Source organism: Phacochoerus africanus, chromosome 1, assembly GCF_016906955.1.
Source record: "Phacochoerus africanus isolate WHEZ1 chromosome 1, ROS_Pafr_v1, whole genome shotgun sequence".
Taxonomy (NCBI): domain Eukaryota; kingdom Metazoa; phylum Chordata; class Mammalia; order Artiodactyla; family Suidae; genus Phacochoerus; species Phacochoerus africanus.
The window spans coordinates 76,490,740-76,503,294 of record NC_062544.1 but is presented as its reverse complement, the minus strand read 5'-3'; the positions used below and the strand labels follow the sequence as shown (position 1 = coordinate 76,503,294).

Here is a 12,555-nt window from a genome sequence, read left to right as displayed (position 1 = left end):
GAAACCTCCCCAAACCGCAAGACCCTTTTGTGAGGCTTCTGAGTGGTGGCACCACATTGGGCTGTGGGTTGGAACTGTTCACAGGTTGATACACTCTATTCTTTCGGGGAAGGTGGCTTTTATTAGACCACAGGCCCCCACCTGCACTGGATCATGGGCTCTCAAAGCCCAGACATTTGCAGGGAGGACCTTGTCATCCGCCCGCAGTCGTAAAGCACTGCCTTGCTCTGCCTGAGAGCTCATCGGGGGGCCAGTGATCCGAACCAGGTGTTTGCTGTTGTCTCAAGAACCAGACGTTCTTGTAATGTAGAAGGGCCTCATTATAGTGCAGGGTTGGGGTAGGGGTGCTAGAGCCACAGGGTGAGAAACCCCCAGCCCTGGCTCTGCTTCAGATATTGTCACCCACTGGGTTCAGACAAAAAGCAAAACGATGAAACATGGTTTCTCCAGAAAACATTAAAAGTAATTAAAGTCTGTTGTGTGTGGCAGTTGTTAGAGTTTGCCTGCCTATGACCAGAGATGAGTATTGCATTCTTTGGGGTGAGACATAGCAATTGAGTCATTTTCAGTCACTGAGAGAATTCAGGCAAAAGGACCCTGGTTTGATCCTGCTAATTGTGCACTTGGGTCACAGAGTTCCCCTGGCAGCCCTTTCAGAAGGACCAGGGTGGTCTTGGAGGAGGCGTTTGGTTATAGTATCCATGGTCCGTGCTTCAATTAAGTCCATTTCATGCTTTTTAGTCACCACATTTAAATTTTTTAAAGGCGAAAAGCAGAAAAATTGGGAAAACTATCTTCTGATAAGAATGTCACAAGTTAATGTGAGTCATGGAAATTGAGATTTTTCATAAACTTTAATCCTAAACTAAATGTGTGTTGTAAAGAGCCCACAATAGAAAGTCCATAAAATATATAGACTTGGAAATGATCATTTGAAAACTTTCACAAAATATGGTTGGAAAGGAAAAGTGAATTTTTAAACTAGATAAATGGAATGGTAACTCTTTCAGTGTAGTAATGAAATTGTGTCACTGTGGGTAGAAATGTCACTGACAATAAATAAGACCTGTTGATGTATATTATCTGAACTTTCTCTCATTAGGAGTTTAATTCTTTATAAAAGGCTGTAATGACTTGCATTGCATCTTCAAAATAGTTATGTCTTTTATACCAAAAAATGTTTTTGTTGTTGTTGTTATTAATTAACAAGCCTGGTTTTAAAGACAAGCTTTGGACTAAGTTTAAAATATTCAAATGTGCACATTGAGACAGAAATCCATGGGTTGTCTCTTTTCTGGACTAGAAAATGTTCATTTAGTGCTCCCCTTCAGAGATTTGTGCAGGGGATTCTTATGGAAAGGCCAGTTGATTCTTTGGGGTAAAGCCAAGAAGATAAGTTTTTTTATTTGTTTGTTTAATGATAATTCTCGCACTGTTTGAAATCAGATTCTTCTGATACTAGATTTTGTTATTAAGTTCTCTAAAGCCTTTGAAAAAAAGCATGTTGACTGAGTATGTGATTCTTTGTCAGCACAGCCTTGATTTTTATTTCTCAGACTCTGTCAGGAGCACAGATGTTTCCAATAGTTTTGATTACTCTGTAAGGGGCTGAAAACTCAGAGCCAGAAAGAAAGTCTGGCTTCGTTCCTCTGGGCAGCCCCCTTCTCCCTTCCCACCCTTCCCCCATCCGCAGACTATCACGTGGCTTTGAGCAAGTCTGAAAAATGCCCAAAACTGGAGAAGGCGAGCAGCACGGGCTGGTGATAAGGCAGTGTGTCTTACATAGAACTTCCCACTGCAGGGGTGGTGACACCCTGGGATCATGTTCACAGTCAGGCCCAGTGGACGAGTGGCCGCCTGGGAGAGCTCTGGCCAAGGGCGGGGTTCGTAGGAAGTGGGGGCCTGAGGGGCCTGTCCCCGGGTCACATTTCTCCTTTTCGCTACAGGGATTAACCACTTCCATAACTGGGGTTTTACGGGGAAAATTATTCTCGAGGCTGGGCCTCGGCCGTTAACATTTTCACATCAGCATCTTCGATTGTTCATGGACAAATGTGAGACTCAGCATGGCTTTTCCACAGAGAAATTTATAAAATCTAGAAGGGGATTAATCATTTGTGAAAAATGTCCTTTGTGGCCTAGTAAAGACAATTCTTTTTGATGGGGGAGTTTTGCATTGTTTTGCTTTCTGTGGTTGTCTAGTGCACATGTCTATCTTACTCTGAGAGCTAAGCTTTCTCTGGAAAGACAGGCTGTTAGAACAGGAGGGCAGAGAAGAGCACGAGGGCAACAGAGGGCCGGCCAGCAGCCTCGAGCACAGGCAGGCGGCCAAGGACACTGCGGGGCCAGGAGCTGCAGCAGGTGGCACAGCTCCCAGTCCTCCTCCAGGGGGTAGGCCTGGTGGCCTCCCTGGAAGAGGGTGCTTCCCAGCAGGAGGCCTGCCATCCCTCCCTTCCACCCACCACAGCCGGTCATCCATCTTCTGTTCTCGTGGGGCCTCTGCCAAAGCCCAGATGGTGACAGAAAACCAGGCACATCCCATGCTGAACACAATGCTTGTTCTCAGGTCACAGGAGAAACCCATGTTTTGGTTTGGTTTTCCAACAGGGCCTTCATTTTTAGAGCAAACCTTTTTTACCTTTTTCACTTCAGCCGGTATTTTCCCACTTGCTGGTACGAAGTGCTGCATGAGGTGGCCTCAAGGAAAGCCTGCCCTTCACCAGTTCCCCCTACAGGCCATGTGCTGGCCCTTGTTGGCACAGGGGGCTCAGGGGTGATTGAGACAACCCAGCCAGTCCCTCACACTTAGGGCAGGGACAGTCACAGAAGGATGGCACACACCTGCCGAGGGCAGACACGTATACACACAGAAGACCCAGTTCACATCAGAATTGAGACACAGTTTGTTTAAGGACAGAGTGCTAGATGGTAGACAGAGGAGCAGCTTCTCAGGGGAGTGGCAGGACCTGGACTAGAGAAACTGGGGAGGCAGGCCTCTGAGCAAAAGGGGTAACGTGAACACAGGGTGTGTGGGGCCACTGCAGCAGGAGGTCACGGCCACTTCGAGCTGTAGAGCATGTGCGGCGTAGCTGCGTGTGCCTGGAAGGTGGGCTGGAACCCTAGAGCGGGGAAGTCTGAGGCCCGCATAAGGAATTTGTGCCTGAGGTTCTTGAGTAGGAGGATGGCGAATTTGAGCAGGAGGACCAGTGTTTTAAAAAGGTGACTCTGGCGGTGGTGTCCAGGTGGTCTGGAAGGAGAGCCTGGATCAGGGAGGCCGCCCAGGAACCCCTGGCAGCCGTCCATCAAGTGAAGTGATTGGCCTGGGCCTGCAGAGGAAGCGAGGAATCAGAATCCATCTGAGAGAATTTGGGGGGTGAAAACCAGTGCACCTGACTGTGACCCTATTACCCGAAAGGCAGCACTGTGAGAGAAACAGACTGGGGGGATAATGAGTCACGTCCTGGACCCTGCTTTGAAAGGACAGGGAGGCAGCGGCCAGGATGCCCACTTGGAAGCACCCAGCTCAGCGGGTGAGGTTACGGAGCCCATGCAGGGGCGGTGGCCCTCAGACAGGAGGCCGGAGCCTGGGGGGACAGTCCAGAGATGGGGAGCTGGTCACAGATTCTTCCATGGGAGGGATGGTAACGAGCATGTATAGGAGCCGTCCTGAGGGTGTGGCCTAGGGGAAGACATGCCAGACACAGCTGACAGAGAGCAGACGGTCAGAGATGGCCATGCACTTGTTTTGCAAGCTGAGATCATGGAGTTTATGTTCTTTATGGAGCTCGTGGATATTCTTCAAAGGGCCTAAGACTTGGAACATAGAAAATGGGAGTGAGCTTAGAGGAGGAAAGAAGGGAAAGGCCTCTCAAGCCAGGTGGCACATGGGCCATGAGCCTGTGTCCATGCAGCCAGTGTGTGGAGCCGCACGCTGGGGCCTAGGAGGAGCTGGGGTCACTGGCAGAGGGTCAGAATGTCACACCAAGGGGTCTCCTGGGGGCTGGGACGAGAGGGGAGCATGCTCCTCTCGTGTTTCAGGATCTGGCCATCGCCTTTCCTCTCCCTTTTCTGCGGCTGTTCCTGCCGAGCCCAGCAGTGCCCAGCAGCCCTCGCTCAGCGCCCACACTGCCCACGCCAGGCAGACTGACTCTACCCCATTTTATTGCCATTTCACTACAGCCCCCCAAAGGCCTTTAAGCAGAGGCTTTACTAGTTTCCCCCAAGTTTTAAAGTGAGCATGAGCTTTGAACAAACACAAATGTAAACTGCACAGGGCCACTGATTCATGCTTTTTTGATAAATACACATATGTACTGTAAGTGTATTTTCTCTTCCTCATGATTTCCTTAATAATGTTTTCTTTTTTCTGGTGTGCTCTATTGTAAGAATACAGTACCTAATACATATGGCACACAAAATATGTGTTGATCACCTGTTCATGTTATGGACCAGGCCTCTGGTCGACTGTAGGCTAGTAGTAGTTAAGTCTGGGGGGAGTCAAGAGTTACATGCAGATTTTTGACTGTGCAGGGAATCAGCAACCCTGACCCCCACATTGTCCAAGGATCACCTGTAATGGCACTTTTTGAGAAGGGAGATACCTCTCAGGCATGAAAATATTTGAAAAACCATCAAGTTCTGATAGTGTTACATGCAGAAAATCGTAATTATGTGCTACAGTGTGAAAGGGTAAATAACTATTTGTGTGATTCCAAAAGGACATTAAATTGAGGGGCAGTGAAATGTGAGAGCCATTGCCCAACTGGTACCCGGTGCTCTGACCCAGCTGCGGGGTGGAAGGAGGTTCCCGGCCCAGTCGCCAGCCTCACCTGCTGAGGGCTGATGGCTTGGGCTTGCTGACCTGTCCCCTCTCCCTTTCCAGCTCTCCGGCGGCTGTGAGCTGACAGTGGTGATCCACGACTTCACAGCCTGCAACAGCACCGAGCTGACCATCCGCCGCGGCCAGACTGTGGAAGTCTTGGAGAGGCCCCACGACAAGCCTGACTGGTGTCTGGTGCGCACCACTGACCGGTCCCCCGCCGCAGAAGGCCTGGTGCCCTGTGGCTCTCTGTGCATCGCCCACTCTAGGAGTAGCATGGAAATGGAGGGCATCTTCAACCACAAAGGTAGGAGTTGGCGGAGCGTGGATGGCAGTGCCGGTTCTCCTGGAAATGACCCTGGTGTTTCCGTCCCCCACCTTTGCTGAGTTGTAATAGGTGCAATCCTTCCTTGTCACTTGGGCCCCAGTCCTTTATCGCTGTGTCTCTGGGCCCTTTTAACCCACCAGGAGCTGAGGTGGAATGAAGATTTCACCTATCATTCAGAAATAATGAAGCATCACCTGGTTTCCCAGGACAGTGTAGTAAGATAGCAGGTTAGAGAAGGAGAAGGGGGCCTTTCTTTTGGGGCCTGAGTCATTCATAAATGGAGAAGACAGAGAAGGTACCATTGTCCTCCAGGTGATGTGGACAACAGATGTGTGTGGGGGGAGACCATATTCAGCATCTCCCTAACCAGGATTTCACATTGTGGGTTCTTTATTTGGTCAGTGTTAAACACTGGATGGTCTAGCACACAGGCCCTGAGAGTTTAGCCACAGCATCTACAAACTGTGTAAAGCGTCTGAGTCTTCCTAGACTCCATAGAGAAGGAATACAGATGGGACCCCCCCCCCCCACGAGAAGCTGGCGGAGGCCTCAGTGTCAGGGGTCTGCGCCTGTGACAAGAGAGGTGGCTTTCGAAAGAAGTGCTTTTCAACTGAAATAACAGGGCATTTAAACAAGACAACATTAGGTGTTGTTTGGGGACCCTTTAGAGAAAGGCCAGTGTAGCAATTTTGCTTTTCCGCATGTGTCTCAATGGCTCTGTCATGGGCTCTTGGCAAGAGTCTCGAGAGTTCATTTATCCTGAATGTGCAGCATGATAGCTGCTGGACTAACGTTACTATGGAGCATTGCTGTACACACTAGTTTGAAAAAAGGATGACTATTTTATAGTCATTATATACTGAAATGATCATATATCTTATAGTGTGGTTAAACAAAGTGAATGAGTAAAATTAATTTCACCTGTTGCTTTTTATTACTTAAATTGTGGCTACTTGAAAATTTTAAATTCCATATGTAGCTGGTACTGTGTCCACTGGACAATGCTGGTTTATTAATCTTCCATCTTAGTGATGAGCTCATTCGAGGCTTTAGGGCCTTCGCAGAAACACTGGTCTTTAGCTTCTAGAAAAATGCACACTGGATAGAGTTCATATGCTTTGAACCACATTACATCACAGTCCTCATTTCTCAGCCACCTACAAATGGCTGATTCTTCTAGGTTTGTGGGCCTGTAGTTTGTTTACCCATCCTGAGAGAACATCAGTGTACTGCCATTTTCTAGTTCTTTCTTGATAATTCTGGAACATTCCAATTGCTCCCTCCGTTTGTCATACTTGCCCTCCTCACATTCATCCTGCCAAGTCCTGGAGCCCATCCTCTGCCTGCTGAGGGATAGTCACTGCCTGAGCTAAAGGAGGCTGCACAGGATACAGCTGGTGATCAGCTCAGCTTGGTAATTACAGGCCCAGCCATGTTCCAGATCCCTCGGGGCCTAAGTATGACTTTAGTGTCACCTTGATGAGGAGCTGGAGGAATTAGGCTGTGAGTCCTCCAAGGACCCACAGAAAAAGAGAATTTTCAGGTTTGGGCCCAAAGCTGAGCCACATTTGCCATGATGTGGCACTTGAGTTCAGGGAGAGGGCTGTGCCAGGCTCCCCACTAACCCGTCACCAGAGCACTTCCAAAGTTGCATAATATATCTAAGTCCTTGAGTCTGAGTAGAAAAGAAAGTATTACTTTTTTTTTTCCCACCAAGTTCATCTATTATCTACAGAGGAGTCCTGGTGTACTTAGGCCACAAATAACATTTGTTCTGAAAGATGCCTTTTCATATATGCCTTTCCCGTGGTGTGTTCTTTGCTACCTGGTGTTCACAATTGCAGGCTAGCCAACAGGAAAGAACTGTGAGTTAATGTATCACACTTGACTTTGTCCTAAAAACTTCCTATGGAGGTTGGGTTTGTGCTTTTTTTTTTTTTTAGTTCAGTACCGTTCTGTTCTGAGTCTTCTTCTCTCTGATATTCTAGCACCTGAGACATTACTCCTGCCCTACCCAAACCCTTTCCTTTGCTGAGAAGGTGTTTCTTCGTTGCCTGAAACCTGCTGTGAACTGATAGTCCGTAGATGAAGAATTGCAACCTTATCCGTTTTTCCTCCTTTTCCAAATTTTTCTTTTTCCCAGAAGAATTGAGATTATCTGCAGAGTTAGGACTTGGGCAATGGATGGGGAAGGGAAGATGCACTTTTAGGCTCTTTAACAAGCCTCTGTCTATGTCCAAGTTCTGGAAATTAGGTGATCGGGGTCTCCATCTGAGAAGAATTGTCATTAGATAGTTGGGGCTACAAGGAACAAGGACCCAGAACAAGCCACGGCGACTGCAGGACAAAAGGCCGCAGCTGCCTAGGGGAGCAAGGGATCCCCTTGGGCTCCCACTCAGCCCCATGGCCTCCTTCCCGCCCTGGAGTGAGGAGCAGTGCCTGCATTGTGATTGTTCATGTCCTGGTGTGTGCTGGGCTGTTGGTGCTTGTCACTTGTACCTCTCATGCATCTGCCACCCGGCATCTCATTCTGAGCGCTCTTCGTTCTGCGAGCCATGCTGGGCTGCAGGATCCTACAAGGAGAAGTGAGGTACAGTCTGCCTCCCCAAACTGGACGTCCATGGCTCTCTGGGCCTCCTGAAAAGTCACAAAGCAGCTGTCTTGCTGTTCACACGCTTCAAAACACAGGGACATCAGGGAGCTGTCTGGTCATTCAGTCTCGATCTCTAAGGCTGGTTTCTTAAAGGTCTGTGATTCTTGCTTCTCCAGCTTTCCAGGAGAAGGAGCAGGTATGTTTACTAATCTCCAGCTGCAGAATTTTCTCAGCCTTAGTGCATCCATTTTTTTTTTCCCATAACTCCCCAATCCAGACAACTTAAATTTCCTTAAATTTCAAATGCAAAAAAAAAAAAAATGCCTACTGAGCTTAAATGTCTAGGTATTTGATTGTGAATGACAAGGGTATTTAAGAATTGCAGTGTGGCTGTGAGTATAAATACGCAGGTCAGCCGGGAAGGGTCCATGTGTTCTGCACGGTCACTTGGTCTGAAGCGTGGCTGGAGCTGGGAGTCTGCTGGACAGTGAGAATATGTGGAACTTGTGACCATGGGGCTTCTTTATCGTGCTCTGTGTCCCTGGGTGATGTGGGAGAGGATGGAAATACAACAAATTTGAATGAACAAGAAGCATAGCCACACAGTTTGTTCTTCAAGGGGGGATATCTTTGTGTCTGAAACTAGATTCCAGTGTGAACATTATTCAGTTGAAAAGCACTTTCCATTTCTTGGGAAAGGCCTGTGTGGGAGGGTGGCCGCCGGGCAGTGTCTATAGGTAGGCAGCCTTGGCATCCCGCTCTGGCCGCTGCCTTCCTCCCTCACGGCATCACGGCCACAGCTGGCGCCCACACAGCAGGCACATCAGCAGAATGAGGAATCAGCGGGTCGCAGGTCCACCCAGCTCACCTGTGTTCATGCTTCATACCACCTCCCACCACATCTGAGCCTCTGGGGTCTGTGCCCAGCGAGTCCATTGCCTAGCCAGCTCGAGAGGCATTGGCCCCACCCCTACCCATGTGTGTGATGATCAGTTGGTGCTGATTCGGGGTCATGGAATTATCTTTAATCTCTTAGAAAACCTGAGGGTTTTTTGGTCCTACTGTCTCAACCTGGAAAGCTGTCACTGTGCTGTTCATTTACTCAGTCTTGGACTCAGCAAGTAAATAGAAAAGAAATATCAGAAATGTTTATATTTCCAATTCGCCACATTGCCTTTTTGATGCTACCTACCTGAGGCCTAGTAAGTCAGCTGTGCCCTTCCTTCATGAGCAGAACCACCGTCTGTGATAGTGTTTAGCTCCAGCGTTCAGGTGGTAAGCCACTGAGCAGCAGAGCCTAGCCAGGTGGCAGGATGGAGGATGCTAAGTAGCAGTAGGGTTGTCTCAGCCAGTAACCTGGGCAGGTAGATCCCAGGTTTGTGCAGGATGCGTGCCTGCAGTGCATCACGGCAGCTTTTTGACCATGTTCCCTTTTTGAAGACTAAGACAAGAGTCCATCACTAGACTTCCAGATGTCCTTCACTGGGCTCACACCAGAAAACCTGCCCATGTGACTGTCATGGCACTGCCTGTCACCTAGCTGACACCGCCCGGCCCAGTTTGAGTTGAATTTGGAACATTGCTTTCAGCCCCCACGAAATTGCTTTTTGCTGAAATTCAGCTTTAAGAGAAGTCCTTCCATGGTGAGGATCGGAGCCTTTAGAAGAGGTGATGTGTTGAACAGGCAGGGTCTGTGCTTTGTGTCAGGAGGACCTGGATTCGGACTCCATCTCTGCCTTGGTGGCCCTACAGCCTTGGACCTGAGTTAGGGTGGGAGTGTGTTGATCTCTGATGTCCTCGCCAGCTCTGTTGGTCTAAAGTTATATTTCTTTTGAGACCTGTCTGATGATGGCCAGTTTCTGACCTCCCCCTTTTCCTTATGTTAACCCCCAGTGAAGTGGCAGGTGGTCTTTTTGCTATTTGACCCTTAGCCTGGGAACTTCCATATGCTGCAGGTACAGCCCTAAAAAAAATATAAGATAAAAAAATTTGTAATTTTTTTTTGGTCTTTTTTTTTTTTTTTTTTTTTTTTTGCTGTTTCTTGCGCCGCTCCTGCGGCACGTCGGAGCTGTAGCCTCAGGCCTATGCCAGAGCCACAGCAACGTGGGATCTGAGCCGCGTCTGCAACCTACACCACAGCTCACGCCAACGCTGGATCGTTAACCCACTGAGCAAGGGCAGGGACCAAACATGCAACTTCATGGTTCCTAGTCAGATTCGTTAACCACTGAGCCACGACGGGAACTCCTGTAATTTTTTTTTTTTAAATCAGGTAAAAGAAGACCCAGTAATTGTCTCTCATATATGTGGTGATATGTGATTGTTATCAGTGAAATGGGGCATTTCCTTTAGTCCAAGTTAAAATTAAGAAATTGAGGGATTTTCATAAGAAACTTCCCGAAATGTAGGTTTTTCTTGGGCTCTGCGCGGGGCTGCCTTCTTGCCTCTCTCATATCTATCTGCCAAGGTTTTCCTATCCACCCATCTCTCTGCCTGGATATTTGACTCTCTGCTGGACAGTCCTACCAGCTTCTTCAAACCTTTTGTATTCAGAATCCCTCTCCCAGCACCTCCCAGAAGTAAATGCAAGTGGCCCCACTGATTCCCCTAGAAGACAGCCAACACACTTGAAGCTGTCTTCACTGCCTCCGAGTGATTCTAATTGTGATGATGCACACAAAACATAAACTCACCATCTTAACTGTTTTCAAGTGCTCACTTCAGTGGCTTTAGGCGCATTCACATCCTCAGGCTCCCATCACCCCACCCCCACCCTCAGCTCTCCCCATCTGCCCAGCTGAGACTCTTCCCCCTTGGACACCATCCCCCACACCCTCCCCAGCCCCTGGCACCCACCACTCCCCTTCTGTCTGTATGAGCTTGACTGCTCTCAGCACCTCATGAGCAGAATCACACAGTATTTGTCTTTTTATGTCACTTAACAAAATGTCCTGCCCTTGCAAGGCTAATAGTCCATCATATGGATGGATTACATTCTGTGTCCATTCATCTGATGGTGGACACAGGGGCTGCTCCCCACTCTGGGCCACTGCGAATAATGCCGGTAAATCTCTTTTCACATCCCTGCTCTCCATGCTTTGGTGAGTGTACCCAGCGGTGAAATTGTGGGATCAGGTGATAGTTCTATTTTTACCTTTTGAACATGCCCACCACATTTTGCTACTTTTATCTAAATAGTACATTTCAAATATATTCTCTTTTTTCTGTCACCACCATTGCCTCTTTCCCACTGTGTCTCCAGCTTCTTACTGCAGCAAAAACACAAATCCAGTCGTGCTTACATTTCTTCCTGATTTCCTGTTGCTCATAGAGTAAGATCCCAGTTTCTAACATGTCCTACAAAGCTTGCACGGAGACACACAGTGAGCACCTGCATAGCCTGTCTCCCCCTGGGGTGGTCATGCAGTAATAGGGTGTGTGGGGGGGTTCTCCCTCACCCCTCCCTGATACTCCTGTCCCTTCTCACCAAATGGAAAAGTGAAAAATCCCACAGGGGAAAACAAAAATGAACGAATTCAATGAGTCTGTGGAGGCGAGGGTACAATTAACAAGTATTTCAACAAAAATGTTACCTCGGGGTCAGCTGAGAAAGTCAGCAGGAGATGAACTACAGGGACCGCTAAAGACACACAAGGAACTCATTCAAAGTACTTGAAATCATTTTAATAGGAGCAGTGGGTGCAGGTCTAGTGCTAAGCTTCCAGCTGTGACAGAGGAATTACAGGTAGCACAGGTTTAAACAGCAGGGTTGACGAGGGCCAGGGAGCCTCCTCCCACCACTGCGGTGGAGAGGAGGGGGCCCCAGGGGGCTTTAAATCAGGCCTGGGGTGGGGGGCTGTCTCTGCAGAGTTATTCATGGCAAATGAGTATGGGTCGTCATAATCTGCTTAGCCTGGTTCTACTCTGTTTTTTCCTTTAAAGGTACGCACCTTAGGCAGTTGGATTCACTGGGCCATTACTCTGAGTCCTCAGAAGGGGGCACAGCATACTCAACAGGGGTCACTCCTCAGAATCACTCATGGTTTCTTTGAATGAGTGAGCCCAGATCCAGGGCCTAGGGGGGTTCGCTCCACATCCGATTCTCTAGGACCCCTGGCACAGCCACTGTGTGACATCCAATGAGGATGTTTCCCGTAAGGCCTAAGTTGCAGTGTATCTGAGCCCCTGTTGCCTTCCATCTGGGCCATTTCTCCACCTGCCTCCTTCTTCAGCCTCCTGTCCACCGCCAGGCCCACTCCCACCACTATTCACCCCTCGGTTCCCACATCCCTCAGCCCCGTGCTGTAGAGATTGACCAAGTGACAGGACTTAGCAGAGGTTTGCAAGTAGTGAGAGGGCAGGGCTCAGAAGGCCACCAGTGCGTCCTCTCCTAGAAACCCCAGACCCAGGCCTCGCTGCCTGTCGCCAGCCTGTGTGCATCGTCTGGTTCAGCTGGGCCCCAGCTCAGGGGAACTTGACAGCAGTGTCCCTGCTCAGTATACAGGCAGTTACTATGATTCCCCTCCCCTCCCCCACCATCTTCCCAGTCCCAGGACAGTGCTCCCCAACCCCCAACAGCAGCCCAGCTGGCAGAGAGTGCCCCTCTGGGCAAGGAGCCTGGCCTCCACTCTCCCCGAGCCCCATCCCACCCAGAGGGCAGAGCTCTGCAGACTCTGTGGGAATCCAAGGACAGAGCTCCTGGTCCCAGGCCTCTCACGTTTCCCCACGGGTACCGGGGATGGTTTGGTTCAAATTGTTCAACCCAGATGTCATCTTTCCCAGATCCTGCAGCCCGCTGCCCTAAGAATTAATCTA

At 49.0% G+C, this 12,555-nt stretch overlaps 1 protein-coding gene across 8 annotated transcripts in view; it reads left to right on the top strand.

Moving 5' to 3' along the window:
• TRIO (trio Rho guanine nucleotide exchange factor) overlaps positions 1–12,555 on the top strand; it is a 229,759-nt gene that overhangs the window by 144,182 nt on the left and 73,022 nt on the right. For all 8 annotated transcript variants that reach the window (XM_047768042.1, XM_047768034.1, XM_047768051.1 and 5 more), the window contains one exon: positions 4,883–5,126. In XM_047768042.1, the coding sequence (XP_047623998.1) occupies positions 4,883–5,126 (244 nt within the window). The remainder of the gene's footprint in view (positions 1–4,882; positions 5,127–12,555) is intronic.